We start from the raw sequence: 19,159 nt of genomic DNA, 5'->3' as shown, positions 1-19,159 counted from the left end.
GAGTAAAAATCATTGGCATATAAAATGTGTGTGCTAGTAGCCATTCTGTTACCTGTTTTTGTTAACAAAAGGTTATCCAGATGCCTGTCTCCGACTCCAAGTATATATGTAATCACACAATATCCAGCTAAAATGAGATAAAAAATTTATGAAAAACATTAAATCAGGTTATGTATCCCACTGAATAAATATGAAAACAATGTGTGCTACTTTAATTTCAACTTGCTTTTTCATATCTAGTTTCTCCCTAAATTTTCAAATTTGTAATTTCCTTTGGCTCTATTTAAAAAGTCTATGACTTGCTGGGCACAGTAGCACACGACTGTAATTCCAGCAGCACAGGAAGCTGGGGCAGGAGGATCACAAGTTCAAAGCCAGACTCAGCATTTAGCAAGGCCCTAAGCAACTCAATGAGACCCTAATCTCTAAATAAAATATAAAAAAGAGCTGGGAATGTGGCTCAGTGGTTAAGCAACCATGGGTTCAATTCCCAGTAGCAATTAAATAAATAAATAAAAATCTATGATTTGAAACACAAAAGAAATTATCATTTACAATAGAAAGAAATCTTGTAGAATTTTGACAAATTATAAATAGTATTCCCATCAAAAAGTTAAACCAAGTTTCAAGAATCTCAATTATAACATATCTAGCATTTCAGTTCAAATTGAACATGTTAGCTGACATTGAAAAAGAATTATAATAAACTGTCAATTGCACCATAATTTAAAATTGTGCTATCTAAATTAAAAGTAAATAGTTTTGTTTTTGTTTTGTTTTAAATTATAGAGAAACAACCTTGATGTGCCAAAGACAGAAAATGTAATACACTCGAGTGGTAAGGGCACTTATTAACTTCACATTAGTACCCTAACAATAATATAACCTGCAAATATATAAATTATAACAGCTTTTTCAAAACTACAATGTTGTTATATAATAGTATTTACAAAAACATGTTTATTTTAGCTCCTATGTAAAAAGAAGATTAGACCACCTAATAATGACAGAAAATTATCTTGTTCAAATTTTAAAAATATTAAGTTTCATTTGATTTAAGTTACTGAGGACCAAAAAATTCTGAAATACTAGCTCATAGGAATGTTGGGAAAAATAAAAAAAAATACTACATATCAAAAAGCAATTTCTAGGGCTAGAGATGTGGCTCAAGAGGTAACGCACTCGCCTGGCATGCGCGGGGCGCTGGGTTTGATCCTCAGCACCACATAAAAATAAAATAAAGATGTTGTGTTCACCAAAAAATAAATATTAAAAAAAAATTCTCTCTCTCCCCCCAAAAAAGCAATTTCTGAAAACATAAAAAAATTCAATTTTAAATATAGCTGTCAAATATTCAAAAAGCCTTCCTCCTTCCAGCTTTGTTTGCTTATGTATAGGCATAAATATAAAACTAAATATAATATTTATAAAAAACAGTTATGACCATTTTATACCATATATCATTCAGGGTTGAAATCTAGTATCAGGTTCTTTATCTTCCCTTAAACAATTTAGTTATAAACAAACAACTTAAGAGATAAAATATACAAGAACATAAGGTTTATAAAGATAGCAAAAATGACAGAAAAATATAAATTAATCCTTATAGCATGCTACTACTTCTAGGAATGAACCAAGAGTACTGACTCCAAAATACTGTGAGAAATACTATTTTTACAGAGCACTTTTGGCTGAGCTCAGTTTTTATCTAAAGCACTCTTAGCTGAGCTCACTTTTTATCCAAAGTTTTTATTGAAAGCACAATTATTTCTAACTAATACTTTCCCCATAGCCTGCCTACTGTCATTATTCAAAAATAGGATAAACCTAGGGGAAAACTGACAGGTTCCAGGAAGAGGTAACTTGTAATTTCATCAGATGGCTAGCTTTATTACTCAAACACATAAATGGAAAGCTAACCTGAAAAACTTACCACAGCTTTTAACGTAAGTGTCCATGACTTCAGCACTGATCCCATTTGGTCCATTCTCACTTGGTGCATATTTTCTAAAAAAGTTCTGAAAAGACATTATTTACCCGTTTAAGAATTCAATATATTTAAACAAATTAGGCATTTTGAAATTATAAAAAATGACCAATAAGTTTCTAGTCCAAAATTTAGTCAAAATACAATTAGATGCTTACTGAACCAAACAATAATGGTGGTTCAATAAATGCAATGGAGTGTACAAAGAGTCTGACAACGTTTGGAAAAACGATACTTAATGTCTTTCTTTCTTTTTTCCTTTTTAAGATTATCCACTTGACCTATTTCTTTACTTTCAAATGTTAAAGAAAAACACAACATTTTATTTCAAAGTATAATTAAAATAACTGTTAAAAAATAGATTTATCCTGTTTTCAGTTTTTTGAACACTATGAATATTTAACCAAGTATTTTTATCTGGAATATATAAAGAATTCCTATAAACCAATAGGAAAACTACAAACAACTCAATAGGAACATGGACAAAAGATGGCAAGTGCTTCATGTCCTTCATATAGATTTTTAAATGTTAAACCTTGCAGATAATCAGGGAATTACAAATTAAAACCACAACTGGATACCAAGAGCTAGAAATCTGATAATACTAAGATTAGGCAGGGATACATGGCAATGAGAAACAGAAAAGGAATAATTATTTTAGGAAAAAATCAGTCTTTTAAATATAAACTACAGGTGAAGGTAACAATACCCTATGACCCACCCAAACTATTTACAGAGATCATAAATGTAGTCTAGAACCAGTATACACACTCTCCTCCTTTACAAAAATAATCCTGACCAGGCATTGTGGTGCACACCTGTAATCCCAGTGGCTCAGGAGGCTGAGACAGGAGGATCATGAGTTCAAAGCCAGTCTCAGCAACAGTGAGGTACTAAGCAACTCACTGAGATCCTGTCTCTAATAAAATACAAAACTGGGCTGGGGATGTAGCTCAGTGGCTGAGTACCCCTGAGTTCACTCCCCGGTACCAAAAATAAATAAATAAATAAAATAAAAACTAATCCTACTTTCAGAATAATATACTTAATTGATAACTTTACGAAATAATGACTTCAAGACCACTAACAACTTGATTTGCTATAGGACCCACAGATTCAACATTTATTTGCACTACACCTAAGGTTTGTTATAGTGAAAGGATATAATATAAGAATGTCATAGAAAAAATACATACACACACAAAAAAAGTGGAGAAATTCCCACAGGCCTCCAACTTTTCTGTTGAGGGAACCTACTGAGCATATAAATTTCTTCAATAGAAAAATATTTTAAAAAGTTTTTCAATTGCAGTGCTATAAGCATAATTGTACAAAAGATGTATGAGTAAGAATGTCTCTAGGATACTTTCTAAATAACAAAAATTGGAAATAAGCAAAATGTCCATCAATTAAATGTTACATAAATGATAGTATATCCTCACTTTGAAATATAAGGCAATCATAAACTTTAACATAGTTTTAATTTTAATTCTAATCTTGTATTTTGTATGGCATGCATTACTCATAAAACTGACCAACTGAATACACTGACATGGAAGAATTTCCAACTACAAATAATGCTCACTTCTAAAGAAAAAAACCTGTATAAAGAAAGTGATAAAGGGAGACTTTCATTTAATTCCATATATTTTCCATGAAGACTTAAATTTTCATTATGAAGAATATATACATGAGTTTTATAAATATTTAAAATTGGTCCTATACCTGAATGCTTCCCTCAGTATCAAGAACTTCAGCAACAGGAACTGACTGGATAAACTGCATGAAACCTACACAGAAATGAACAAACATACTGTATCCATAATACCTTTTAGATAATAGAAATAAAGGTTCTACTAAGAATAAACTTCTTTTGTAATGGATACACTCTACATCTGAACAACTTAAAAAGGTTCGTGAACGCTATATTCAGTTTATTGTGGCATTGACAACACTAACTACCAGGAAAATTTTTATGCTAATTAATCTGCTTATTTGTCTAGGCAAATTTCTATTATTGAACAAAAGAACACAAAGCAACAGACAAACCTTCTTAAATCTATCATCAAAATTTTCTTCTTTCCATGGCTGGATAAGAGATAGTAATCAAAAACAGTATGAATTTAAGAGCATTCTTAGAATTCTGGAATATTATCACCTAAGCCAATTTGTATATGTCCAGTGGCTCCTTTTGTCTAACACTCCATCTTCTGTCATTTACTGGAAATGACTTGGGAAGAAGTACCTCCCAAGAACCTCAAACTACCAAGACAAATCAGGAGGGAACAGTATGTGAGATAATAAAAATGAAAAAAGTCTGGTAAATCTTGGAACAACAATAGGAACATATAACAACCAATACATGAAAAAAATGAAAGACGAATGGGAAACATTATTTTAAAACTAGAAAGAGTCATGATCTGGTTTTGAGTCTTCTAACAATTTACACACAGATCACACACCTTTAGAGCAAGAAGTGTTTTATTTATTCTCATATCACAAATGTACAACAGTACACAGTAATTTGCTTAAGAAGTATTTGTTGTTTTTTTACTATGGAGCATGAGCTGTCAAGTAAGCAAAAATACATGCTTGATCCTACCTACATATCTTAAACACTATGAATGAAAGCATGGCCTGAAAGTTCAGGAAGACTTAAGTTACAGAAGAATCAAAGGACATCTGGCAATTGAATCATGTTTTTATTATTTCAACAATAAAGTTAGTAGATAAAGCTATGTAGGAAAAGCTGTGTCAGATAGCGGTCATAGCATATGTGAAGGTCCCAAGAGCAAAAAGAGCATGGGGCATTAGAGAAAACAAAATGTAGCCATTTGGGGGGCTGGAGCTGTGGCTCAGTGGTAGAGCACTTGCCTTACAAGTGTGAAGCACTGGGTTCGATCGTAGCACCACATAAAAACAAAGGCACTCAGTCCACAAACAACTAAAAAAAAAAATTTTTTTTTTTTTTTAAATGTAGCCATTTTGGCTCAAGAAAGCAAGAGGACAGTGACAAATGAAGAGGCTTGAGACAGGTACAGGGAGTCCTACAACTGAAGAATTTAAATCTAGGTAAAGCCTTTTGGTCTTTGTCCCAAGAGCAAATGAAAACTACCAAATAAACCTATGCAGGATAGTAAAGAAGCACATTTGCACTTCTATAAAAATCAATTTGAAGGAAAATGAGAATAATAAAATCACCAAATAGTCTTGGAAGTAGCCAAGGGAAGGGCAAAAACTTAAAACAATTATTTTATTTTTTCAAGGTAACTGCAGATATAAAGCACAAGAGTATGGAATTTACAAAAAGCATTAGTCAAGCATTCTTAGGGAATTTGCCATCAAACTTCCAAAGGTTATTCTATTTTAAAAATATTTACATGCTATATACATGTATCCATGTTTGTATGTGAATGTGCAAGCACACATAGTCAAAATATATAAAACAGAATTCAACTGACAACATAATTTGCTGAATAGCTTTTATAAGTAGAGCACAGTGCAAAGCCTTTCTCAAAGGATTATTCTGAACAGATTACAATGCAATAAACATCTGTGGATTATAATCAGTTTAAATGCAAAGAAATACATAACAGAGGTGTTAAATTTTCTCCAAAGGTGATGTTTTTATAATTTCAAGAGGTAAAAATACAAAGTGAGAGCATGTGTGCATGCACAACAGATATAGGGAGTGAGGGAACAGAGGGAAGAGAGAGGGGGAGAAACAGAGGGACAAGAATAAAAGGAAAGTAGGAAGGACTAAAGAAAAGGGAAGTGATGCAAGAGAGGAAAGAAGAGAAGGAGGAATGGAAGGAAGAGACAGAAGGGAAAGAGAAAAAAAGGAGGAAGCAGAGAAGGAAAGATGGCCCAACTGGCCTGCAGTGCTACAAAAGTAAGTTTAATCTTTAACATTCTTCAGAATTTTCAGCTTAAAGAGTACTCATTAGACATCAAAGTAAACAATCCTTATGTAAAATAAACTCACCATGTTTTGTACTCGTGGCTAATACCTTATAAGGTGTCAATTTCAAATCCAGATTTTCTTTCCGTAACAGCTTTAAATCAAAAGATAAAATACTTTAAACAAATGTAAAAATTATTAGGAAACAGTTTTGTGGACAACTATTAGAGTCATTTAATATAATAAAGATATAACCTTAATGTAAGATTAACTAAGTTAATTAAACTTAAATCATCGAAATAAATTCACTGATTTTTGATGATGTGATGAATTTTTTATTCACTCTCTATGATGAGTTTTTAATAAACAGTAGGGTTCTCCTTTATGGACATAAAGTACTTTACAATATAAAAATTTTTTAAAATGAGGCCAACATTCCTTTGAAAGCCAAGACAATAATGGGATGTTTCCTTTTTTTAAAAAAAGATATAATAGACATTATAGAAATTACTAAAGCTTACAATGTGAGAATTTAAATTTGGAAAAAAGGTTTTATGGCGCATATGAAGCTTCACACTCATCACAAGAATAATTCTGAAGTGCAGAAAAACAATTTTATTTGTTCAAGGATAAGTGGAGATTACTAAAAGATTTTTAGGACTGTAACTGAATAATACAAACACTTTTGTTTCCATAAGCAGTATATATACTTAACCATAGTTTTCTAAAATAAAAACATGTCCCCTATCAATATAAAGTTATGCTCACCTTGTCCATAAGTGAAATGATTTGAAGAATGAGTTGATCTTGGCGTAAATCATCTCCATGCTTAAATATTACGGGATATTTGCCTCCATCTTCTGTCTTAAAGAACAACTGTGCAGGCATAAGGGCACTCTGGAAAAGAAATGTACTGTTTTCAAATTGAATGTAAATTAATGCATAAAGATTTACTATAGCCAGAAGAAAGTTCTGGCACATAATTTAAAAATAGGTGAACAAGACCTAAAGAAACAACATGAGTTGTCAGTAAGATACATGAGGGTACCATGTAGATAACAATGAACCAGCAAATAGGCAAATCACATGGTGGAAAAAGCACAAGCTTTGCAATTAAACAATCCTGGCTCTGAATCCAGGCTTTGCCAGGTACCAGCCAAACAGTCCTATGAATAGTTTATAAAACAAAGATAGCATTTCCTCTGCTATGACAATCAGAAACTGTTGATGAGAAGGGTCTCACACTAGGCCTAATATAAAGCAGACATTCCATGTGTGTCTACTACCATTATTTTTATTTTTAGAGATATAATGGAGTAAATAAAGTAAAACAGTATAAAACAAAAATTTATCAGATGAAAAGAACATGGCCATTTTTAATATATATTTATTTATTATTAGTTATAGATGAACACAATATATTTTGTTTGTTTATTTTTATGTGGTGTTGAGGATCAAACCCAGTGCCTCACATGTGTGAGGCAAGTGCTCTGCCACTGAGCCACAACTCCAGCCCCACAGCCATGGTTTTTAATAGCAATTATATACTGTGAGACTCAAAATCTCAAAATTTTGAGTTCTCAAAATCCTGAGATTATTACTTTGGGGATACATGGTCAGAAAACTGCTCTGAGAAAGAGAGATCCTATGGATTTTGACCATGGATAGAAAATATTTTATAAGATGTAAATTTGGAGAAATTCATAATAATATACAGAAAATAGATGTGTCACAAAAGAAAACAAATGGCAATAACTCTAATTTACGTAAACCAAGAAAACAGCATAAAAAGCTTCACACAAAGGGATGAAGACCCATGGCAAAGCAGACAAAGCAAAATATTAATGACAGAATGGAAGTAATGGAAGTGGTAGATACACAGTCACGTACTGAAAAACCCCTTTAACTTTGCACTGTTTGAAAACTTTCCTATAGGGGCTGGGGATATGGCTCAGTAATAGAGCACTTGCCTAGCATGCATGAGGCCCTGGGTTAGATTGCCAGCACCACACACACACACACACACACACACACACACAAAAAAAAAAAAAAACTTTTCTATAACATGATGAGAAAAAAGGCATGAAAAAATGCTTCAAAGAATGTTAAGCTCAGAGCATAAATATTCTAGTGTACTAAAATTCTGAACCTTAAATTAACTTAAATTTAGAGAATCATTTTATCACCACTATCAAAATGTACTTATTACCTTAAGCCCTAATTTACAAAAGCTCAAGAATAATTGTTGGAAGTGATCTTCCTAAATATGACAGGTAAAAGGATCTTTGATGTAATTTATTTTTTTTTCAGATTCAAAGGTAAATATGAAATTTCAATTTCATCTAAAATCTGAAGGAAGGCGATGATGACCATAGTATAACTACCATTACTCCCAGTGCCTTAAGTGAACCATTCTCCATAATGATCCAACTTTGGTTCTTAGACCAAGAACTACAAAAACTCCTTTAAAAATATTACACATGGGGCTGGGGATGTGGCTCAAGCGGTAGCGCGCTCGCCTGGCATGCGTGCGACCCGGGTTCGATCCTCAGCACCACATACCAACAAAGATGTTGTGTCCGCCGAGAACTAAAAAAAAATAAATATTAAAAATTCTCTCTCTCTCTCTCTCTCTCTCTCTCTCTCTCTCTCTCACTCTCTCTAAAAAAAAAAAAAATATTACACAAAGGGCTGGGGTTGTGGCTCAATGGTAGAGTGTCTGCCTAGTGCATGTGAGGTATTGGGTTCAAACCTGTCCACCTACAACTAAAAAATAAATATTAAAAAAATATATTACACAAAAGAATTTTCAGAAGTTTATAAAAGTTATAAAAGTACAACAGGAATCCATGGGTTCCCTGCAACTATATGCAATATTTTCAATGTGTGAATAGAATAAGCAGATGGACTACTGAAAGAACATAATCCATCACTTTTTCAAGATTCTCAAAGGCATCCATGTCCCCAATTAAGAATTACTTCGAGTTATGTAATAACTCTATACAGAGATATATTATATAGCTAGTTACTCTACACATCTAAACAGTTATACACAGAAACTGTCTGAAGACCAGTATTTATAAACTTCAATTGACTATGTTTAAGAATTCCATAAGCTTAAGGCTAGAAAACAATAACAGGACTGTATATTCTTATCAAAAAGATTCCCCATATTTTGATTATTTACTTTATACGCATAAAACAAAATTGTAATATTCTATAATTAAAAATAACACAGGCTTAGAATCCACTACCAATAATGGCAGATGTACATTCTTATATTCTATTATTAAAACTCTTGCTCTGTCTTAGACATACTTTTCTACCCTGCTTGAAAACAAGGGTAAAAGTACCTTTTTAATTCACTCTTTTTAATTAGTGCTTAGAGAAACTGGTCTTGCTTGGGAGTTCTTGGGAGTTCGCTATTTAACAACCAGCGAAATACTAGTTGTTAAAAGTATACTGCCTTATGCATAACTTTCTATTCTTGAGTCCTCCATGGAATGTAAGCATGAAGTAAGAAATATTTGCATTGCATCTCCTATACCTGTGTTTTCAAACTGTAAGTTGCAATCTATTAATGATTATTCAAATTTTTAAAAATGGGTTGTAAGAAACATTTAAATGTTAAAGCAATTAGAAAATATTTTTGATAGACACTATCATTCTATAACATGCAGTAAGATTAAGTACTGTTTTATGAAACTTATGTTTCAGTTGTGTAACCTAGGCTGCCAATAAGTTGCCTTGACAACACACCTTTTCAAAAACTGTGAACTATTTTGTACTGTAACTACATCCTTTTTCATCTACACAAGTTGTTGCTCTATGATCTGTTTCTTATATTATGCAAAGTAATGTTCAATGCAACTTATGAACTTCCATCACTGGATTCACAAAACCTAAAACACCATGTCTCACAGAGATCTTTCTGTATGATGCCCCTCAGATAGTACTGCTTGGCAGGTATGATGCTCAGTCCTTTGTAGTATGATAAGAAAGGCAGCTGCATTCTATTTCTACCTGTGCAACTGATGGCCAGACCTAAAGAAAGCTGAATGTGCTACTAAGAACTAAAAACAAGCCAGGCATGGAGGTGCAGTCTGTAATTCCAGCAGCTCTGAAGACTTGAGGCAGGAGGATGGTAAGTTCAAAAGCCAGCCTCAGCAACTTGGCAAGGCCCGAATCAACTTTACGAGAACCTGTTTCAAAATAAAAAATAAACAGGGCTAGGGATGTGACTCATTGTTTAGGCAGGTGCCCAAGGGTTTAATCGCTGGCATCAAAAAACAGAAGAAAAGAAAATGAAGAAGTTTAATGTTCACAGGAACAAATATTGTGTTGAGAAATGTTGAAAAAAAAAAAAGGTGGTGGTGGGATAACTGGGCCTCATACCTAACAATCTGAACTTTCATGTAAGTTTTACAATTTGTTTATTAAAAAAAAAAAATAGCCTTAAGGGAGAAAAGTAGTTGTGGCTCTGAATTACAATAATTAAGTAGTTTAAAAAAAGTTTTAAATAGAGATATATATTTTATACGTTTTGTTTGTTTATACGTTTTGTTTGTAAAAAATGCTCATGTACTCATAACACAGAAGATCTTCAATGAAACTGCAGTGATAAATGAAAGGTCCTTTTTTCCCTCTGGTACTTCCTAAATCAAACAGAATTAGAAATATTCCTAGTAATGTACTAATTTTCCAAGGTGGTGTCGTGTTTTAAAGAATTAGATTCTAATCATATACATTAAAGATACCTCATAATTACCTTAAATAGTGTAGCTGTTTCTGGGATTATTCCTCTAATTTTCACCTGGGGTTCTAAAGGCAAAGGGATGAGTTCCACATCTGACAAATTCATCTTTTCGTTGTCTCCAAGTAATGCCTGTAATCTCTCATTCTAGGAAAATGAATTAGAAGGAATTAATTTGGTTAAAAAAAGCAGTTCGTAAAACATAAAGATAGAATAACTGATATTAAGATTTTTGCAGAGCATTACAAAATATATGAAGACTAACATAAAGCAGATAGTACATATGTGTGTGAGAGAGAAACACTTATAAATAATCCATGTAACAAAAGCAGCAGCATGTTTTTATTTTTCTTTTTGGAGGTGGGGGTGGGAGGGTGGCTATAACTGAGCTTTATCCTAGCCTTAGCAGTATCCTTTAAAAGAGTAGTCCCTGGGGGCTGGGGTTGTGGCTCAGTGGTAGAGCACTCGCCTAGCATGTGCAAGGTGTGCTGGGTTCAATCCTCAGCACTACATAAAAATAAATAAATAAAATAAAGGTATTATGTCCAACTACAATTAAAAAATGTTAAAAAATAAAAGACTAGTCTCAAGAATACATTTAATTTGCCTCAAGATGGATTTAAAAGATTTGACTTCTATTTCCAAAGGATTTATGAAGCCAGAGAAAACCTAAATTTTATTTGAAATTTAATTTTGCATGACTAAATTTTGCATGACTGAAATTTTCATTATAATGCCCCAATGCATTTTTTGAATATAAGAAAGAAATTTTAACTAACTTGGAACTTGATCTGTCCCTACCTTCTACTTTTTACTGAAGGTAATCTAACTTTTTTTTAAGATATCATCATCATTCAGTTTCTTCAGTTCATATGCAAATTGAACTGAGCCAGGCCCTTAGAAACTGAGAAATCAAGTCATGGTAAAACAGCTTTCAAGTTGTTAAAAGCCCTTTTATTCAGTTTTTAAGAAACAATCTATCCTTTGAAAAGCTGAGAGAGTCTTGCATTCTTTAAACAGATGAGCTTGTACTTTAAAGAGGAAAACTTAACTTGCCAATCCCACTAACACAAAGCACTTCAACTGTAATGCAAGAAGCCTATACCAAAAAAGAATTCTGGAGTCAGGGATATACAGAAATTAAAAAAAAAAAAAAAAAGTTTTAAGGATTGACATAAAATTATTTCCTTCCAGTAATACTCCAAATCTCCTTCTGATGATGACAAGTTCCAATTAGAATCAACTGAAAACTGGCATGAATTCCAATACATGCCTTATAAAAATCAAAAATCTGCTCCATAGTGAAGTGGATAGTCAAATATACTTATATGAAGAAATGTCAGTTAATCTGACTTTTGAGTTATTCTATCATAACCGATTTCTAGTTCATGTGCTGGTAAACAATAAAATAACCAGAAGACAAGATAATAAAGGTAAAAATATAGATTCTTCTCATACTGCTATCATTCCAGGAACATAGTCATTTCTTTTCTCATCTTGATTATTACAATAGTGTCCTGACTGCTCTTTTCAACTTTTGCCTGCTACAGACTCATTAAAAACAGAGTACTGATGCTAAAACAAAATGCCCCAAAGTGCACACATCAAAGGTGCAGCTCCCCCCCCCCCCCATGGTGAATACTAGAGATCACAATACTTCTAACCCAGGGTGAGTAGCAAGTATGGATTTATTTATTTAACCATGGTTTCTGATTCTTCTCAACAACAACAAAAAACAGCAACTGAATAAAACATGTTTTCCCTTCATTTTATATCCCCTCCCTAACTAGGTAAATAATATTTCCTTGCTTATATCTTTGCATTTCTTTAAACATGGTCCATTGCCTTTGAATTTCTAATTCAATTCTTCATCTTATCCTTTTTCAAATTCTCTCTTTCAAGTCTAGAGAATAACAGTAGATAAGCTGTATTGTGTTATTTTGCAAAGATCAAGCAGAAAGACCTGGGGCTGTGGTTGTGGCTCAGTGGTAGAGAGACTGCCTAGCATTGGTGAGTCACTGGGTTCAATCTTCAGCACCACATAAAAGTAAATAAATAAAATAAAGGTACTGTGTCCATCTACAACAACAACAACAAAAAAAAAAAAAAAAAAAGAAAGAAAGAAAAAGAAAAGAAGAAGAAAACCCTGCCTATTATCCTATTATCTAATGGGATCAGGAGAAAAAGAAGATACCAAATAAATCCTTCATATGATTTAAGGTACTGATCAGAAAATGACTTGTGAAGAATAGATACTCATCTATTCTACTTATCAAGTGGAGGCTTCATGGTTCAAAGATTAATACACTGGCCAAGAGAACAGACATGAAGCCAGTGTTGTAACTATTTAACAATCTGTTCCGCAACCTTGAGCAAGTTGTTTCTAAGAATTCTACACTAGTTGTTTCTAAGAATTCTACACTAAAGATTTCTAGACATACTTTACATATCAAATATATTCTAAAATGAGAACCAGTAAAGTATGCATAAAAATATGGGTCCAAAATGCACAGGTACAAATCATAAATCTTACCACTTACTGGTTGTGTGACATGGACAAATTATTTAACCTCTCTATGCTTAATTTTCTTCACAATTAGGATAATACCTAATTTACAGAATTTGGTTTAAATGCTTTGACATGCGTAAACTCAAAAAACAGGAACCCATACACAATCAGTGTTTATAAATGTTCCTGTAATTACATCATAAGAAATTCATATAATCTACTGACCCAATGAGAGAATGGTCAAAACTCACTATTTTACGATGCCACACCACTTTTGGACATAAACAGAAAGCATTTACCTTTTTCTTGCGATTTCCACTTTCACGCTGGACTGCTTTCATTAGATGCACCAACCGATCTACAAATGTCTGCTGTGCAGCCAGCAAAGAACGCATAACTCTGACAGACTTATCCCCCTGAAGGGAATCAAAGCAAAGGAAAATTAGTTCTATATCGCATGATGATCAGGGTTTCTTTAACAGCATGGATAATATTTTTTTCTCTTCTAATAGCTATAAACTTCAACACAAAGAGAAACTGAAAAACATTAATTATTTTGATTAAATATAATGAAAAATCTGATATAGTAGGTAAACATCAGCAAACTGTTTGCAGTTGAAAATTATCTGTTTTCAGTGAACACTGGTCTAAAACAAAACATTTTTCCCCCACAAATAACCGTGTGTCAAGACAGAATTTGTTCACCCCAAAATGCTTTCATTGACTGATTCAATAAATAACTGAAATATGATGGTATCTTTAGAAATGTGTTAGGCATACATATACAGGAGCAACTAAGATACTACCTTCAAAAAACTAAAAAATCTACTTACAGAAGAGAGGGAAGGCGCTGAGTATAGTAGCTGAGGTAGTTCAAAGCCAGCCTCAGCACTTAGTAAGACCCTACCTCAAAATAAAAAGGCTATAAAGATGTAGCTCAGTGATAACATGGCTGTGGGTTCAATCCCAGTATGGGGTGGGGAGGTGGGGGGGGAGATTGTCAGGGAGATATACCCAAATAGTATCAAAATACATGCTTGTTCAGGAAAACATTAGGTAATTAAAAACAAGAAACTATAAAGTCTTATGTAATTATGTAATAATTGTCAGCTCATAAAATACTGTAAAAATCTACTCTCCTTTCATCTTCCTCTGCCCTGATAAGAGCGTTGGGGAAATGTTATCATCCCCTTATAAAAGATGAGAAAATTTAAGTTCAGAGAAACTGAAATGCCTTCACAAGGTGGCAAAAATTGTAAGTGACAAAAGTGAGATTAGAAGACCAACAGCTTATTAGCCAATCAGTTTAATACTAAGATGCTCTAAGCTCTGAGAATTATATACAAACTGAGTCTCAAAGTGTTTAATAAGATGTAATTTAAATTTTAAGAACTCAAAACATGAAACAGCAGGTAAAAGACGCTATGAAGTAAAATTTTCTGTAGCAACCATATTACAGAACAATGTTTTCTTTTCACTGACTTGCACCCTCTGCTGGTTGATCTTGAATATTGCTTTATGATCAAAAGAAACCAAGCAAAACATGGCCTTATATTTCTCTACAAACTGTTGATGAAGCAAACACTTCAGTTGTATAGGGAATATGTACAATATGTACAATACGAATATTTCTAGATTTCTGAGGATGTACTTAAGTTATATAAGAAAAACACAAAGGAAAATTAAAAAGCAAAGCTTTTATTTTATTTTTTTCCATGTAGAGGTTTATTTCATTAAAATTGGTCACCAAATTTCTGTAAAGTGTCAAAAAATACATATTTTAGGCCTTTTTGGCAACAAAGTTTTCATTCCAAATATTCAACTGCTACTGTAGTGCAGAAACAGGCACAGACAATACATAATGAATGGGAATGACTATGTTCCAAATAACTTGCATATAAACATTGAAATTTTAATTTAAAATACCTTTCATGTATCACAAAGTATTGCTCTTCTTTGGACTTGTTTTCAACCACTTAAAAAATGTAAAAATGATTCACAGGACATAATAATACAGGTAATAGACCAGATCTGGCCCATTTGAATGGTTACCTTTAATAATGCTTGGCTGAATCTTCTCATTACATTCAAGTACATCTCATGGGTCTTTGGATCTCTCTGCTGAGTATCTTGATCTTCACATTCAACTATGACATACCTTTAAAATTACTGAAGTTACTCATATGATGTGAAATAAAACTTGGATTCATATTGTAAATATATCATTCCATTAAAACAGATACATAAGAAAGGCAATTTGTAAATCAATGGAAATGTAACTGATGTGACACAGCAATCTGTATACGGGGTAAAAATGGGAGTTCATAACCCACTTGAATCAATCTGTGAAATATGGTATATTAAGAACTATGTAATGTTTTGAACAACCAACAATAAAATTAAAAAAAAATTAAAAAAAAAACAGATACATATTTGAAAAAAAATATTAAATGTGAATAAAGAAATGTATTTTATCATCATTCTCTAAAAAGTGAAAAATTAAAGGGTAGTATGCAAACCATTACATAAACTAAAAAAATAATGTCTTGATTTCTGCAGTACTGTAAATTTTCTAAAAATTTTTCTAACCAAACAAGCCATTTTTCCTATTACTTTATGAGGTACTTAAAGTATCAATATCCTCTGAAATTATCTAAGTTCATATATCTACCAAGTAACTCAAGAAAAAAAGTTACTCAAGTAACAGCATAATATTTCTGGAGTTAAAAAAAGCTTTGCTATTCTGAAAAACACTAGTGCTACCTCTCTCATTAACATATTTGAAAGATTAATATCTTCAAGGTTTTCTTAAGCATAAACTCCTTATACAATTAAAAGAAATTGTATAACCCAAGATCTGAGTCACAGCTCATTAATCATGTGTTTTCAAATGTTCTGATGAGAAAAAAAAGAAACCAGAGTGAATTACATTTAATATCACAACTTGGTAAACACTGCTTTGTGTGTACATAGCTACATAAAAATGAGAGCAATACCCTATGAACAGTTTTGACATTTGCTAATATTTAATACTGATTCAATTCTATTTCATTTTTCTTTAAACACTAAAGGCTACATTGTAAGTTTTAACATTGCTTTCAATAGCTCATGACAAATAGTTCTCACTCCAGTCAGAATGGCAATTACTAAAAATATAAGTAACAATAAATTTTGGCAAGGATGTGAAGAAAAAGATTCATACATTGCTGGTGGGACTGCAAATTGGTACAACCACTCTGGAAAGCAGTATGGAGATTCCTCAGAAAACTTGGAATGAAACCATTTGACCAGCTATCCCCACTCCTCAGTTTATACCCAAAGGACTTAAAATCAGCACACTACAGTGATGAAGCCACATTAATGTTTATAGCAGCTCAATTCACCATAGCCAACCTGTGGAACCAACTTAGGTGCCCTTCAACAGATGAATGAATAAAGAAAATGTGATGTATACACATAATGAATATTACTTGGCCAAAACCAAGAATGAAATTATGGCATTTGCTGGTAAATGGATGGAACTGAAGACTATCATGCTAAGTGAAATAAGCCAGTACTAAAAATCCAAAAGCTGAATGTTCTCCCTATGTGGATACTAACCCACAGCAAGGAAAGGTAGGGAGGGGATGAATAGAAGTTCATTGGATAAGACAAAAGGGAATGAAGGGAAGGGAGGAGTGATGGGAATAAGAAAGACAGTAGGGCTGAGGTTGTGGCTCACTTGATAGAGCACTTGCCTCGCGTGTGTGAGGCACTGGGTTCAATTCTCAGCACCACATATAAGTAAATAAATAAAGGTCAATCAACAACTGACAAAAAGAAAAAGAATGGTATCCTAATTGGAATGGGTTGTACTCCATGTATATATGTGTCAAAATATACTCTACATGTATATCTAAAATGAACAAATTAAAAAAATAAGAAAAACATAAATCTAGATCAACTTTCTTCCTTTCTCAATAATGAAATTTAGAGAGGTTTTGTCTTGGCAAGGATGACATAATTATGTGATTGTACAGCTGAGATCAGAACTCGGGACTTTGGGCCCACAGGCAAAAATTCTTTCTACTCTACTAAATTGAATTTTACACTGTTTATTTTAAAAATCCATGTGAAACTTTTAAACTTCCTTAAGTGATAGCAGTTCTCACATGTCAATTCATAGATGCTTTTTATTATCTATTTTACCATTTCTAGGAAAGAATATATTCAGCCATCTAGAAGTTCCTTAGAGTTCCTGTATTATTTTTCACTAAACTCTCAGCACTTCCATGCCTAGCTCACACAGATGTTCATTTTATTGTTGACTGAAGAAATTACCCCAATCTCATAGATTTAGCCATTGATAATTCTCAAGGCTGAATATACACTTAAGGTCTAATTTTGCATTATATTATGTGACTTGCCTTCATATTCAACTACAATGATTTTCAAGATATTGCCTGCTATTTTTAACAGAACATGTACAACACTGACTTTATCAAACTAACTACCCCTATAGAGAGTACTATCAATATTTCAGGCATTTGTAGAGCCCTGGGCAAGGAGGCACACAATTGAAACCCAGCAACTCAGGAGGCTGAGGCAGGAGGTTTGATGCCAACCTCAGTAAGTCAGCAAACTGTATCTCAAAATAAGAAATAAAAAATGACTAATGATTGTAGCTCAGGGTAAAGCACTCTTAGGTTCATACCTCATGCTGAAAAAAAAACAAAAAAAACTAAGCATTTGGAATGGAAATTTTCATATAACAGGATTCACAAACTCAAGTTTTCTCAAAGTCAGGCAGGAAACAAGTTTCTAAGAAAAGAAGGAGAAGCAGGACTGCAGCCAAACCATATAACCCAATCCTTATCTAAAACTCATTTTGACAATTTTTGTAAAATTTGCAGGCTATACACATAGAGCCAAACTTAACTCACAGTCCCCTGCCTTAAATACATATACTAAATTATTCAGCAGACACTGGGTTTTTCCTATTAAATGCCTTTTACAATGGTTCTATACTATCGAGCCCTCTCTAGAATCTAACAGCAAATAACCTGAAATTTCCAATCTAAAAACTACTCATTGCTTAATTCAGTCATCCTAATTTTCTCTTCTTTAAATTATCTTCATCACATTGATTTAAGTTCTTGACTGTCTTTATCACCTTTGTATATTCAATTTCTCTTCCTGTGTATCTATACTGCAAACTCATTTACAAATGAGCACAGAGATGATCATAATATATAGGACTAACTGTTGTGTTCAGGTCTTTTTGACCACCAAATAAAGACTATGGTTGTAGCTATTTCCTGTGATTAAGGGTATATGTTAATCTTCACAATAATGGTCAAATATCAAACACATCTCATATTATTCAAGTCAAAGTTCTCCTGCAAAGAAAAAGCCCATCTAAAATGACAGTGACATCAACAAATATCAAAGACAAGGTTAGATCAAGACTAGAACACACTGAGTCACTGTTCACGCCAATAAACTAGATTCTACAAAGCACTCAAAGGTATTCCCATGGAGGCTGTCATCTTAAAGTAGAAATGCAGACAAAATTGTCTAGGTACTCACTTTAAGATGACATCAGTGGGCTACCTGTTTCCTGGCAATTTCATTTTGTAGAGTAAATAACCTTTATTACCTTGAAAGGTCTTAAAAGTTATAGAAAACATGTCAAAGCATCCAAAGTTTACTTTCAATTTCAACACACTGGAATGACTATAAAAATAAAAAACTGGAACGATTTATAGATTCTGATGCCCAACATTTTACAGATTGGAGACTATAACTCCCCTCTGTGGCTTAAAAGGTTGACACTATTCATTTTAAAAGGATTGTCTGTAAAACTATCGGCCCCTAAGGACTTAGATACAGCAGGAATCCTACTTAAATCACTGCAAAGGGAACAAATAAAAAAAGAAATCCAAAATATTTAAAAGGAAATAACACATCCAATTAAATTTATATTTTAATACATTTGTTATAAGAGGTAAGCTTAGTGAAAGGTATTTC

The 19,159-nt window shown here is 32.8% G+C and overlaps 1 protein-coding gene across 2 annotated transcripts in view; it reads right to left on the bottom strand.

The window, feature by feature from the left end:
• PIK3C3 (phosphatidylinositol 3-kinase catalytic subunit type 3) overlaps positions 1-19,159 on the bottom strand; it is a 147,501-nt gene that overhangs the window by 52,291 nt on the left and 76,051 nt on the right. For both annotated transcript variants that reach the window (XM_081262762.1, XM_081262763.1), the window contains 8 exons: positions 15,203-15,308; positions 13,450-13,566; positions 10,657-10,788; positions 6,657-6,785; positions 5,973-6,042; positions 3,713-3,777; positions 1,934-2,018; positions 53-127 (listed from right to left, as the gene is read on the bottom strand). In XM_081262762.1, the coding sequence (XP_081118888.1) occupies positions 53-127; positions 1,934-2,018; positions 3,713-3,777; positions 5,973-6,042; positions 6,657-6,785; positions 10,657-10,788; positions 13,450-13,566; positions 15,203-15,308 (779 nt within the window). The remainder of the gene's footprint in view (positions 1-52; positions 128-1,933; positions 2,019-3,712; positions 3,778-5,972; positions 6,043-6,656; positions 6,786-10,656; positions 10,789-13,449; positions 13,567-15,202; positions 15,309-19,159) is intronic.

The sequence above is a fragment of the Spermophilus citellus genome (assembly GCF_964194105.1).
Source record: "Spermophilus citellus genome assembly, chromosome: 12".
NCBI lineage: Eukaryota > Metazoa > Chordata > Mammalia > Rodentia > Sciuridae > Spermophilus > Spermophilus citellus.
This window is presented reverse-complemented; position numbering and strand designations above follow the sequence as displayed.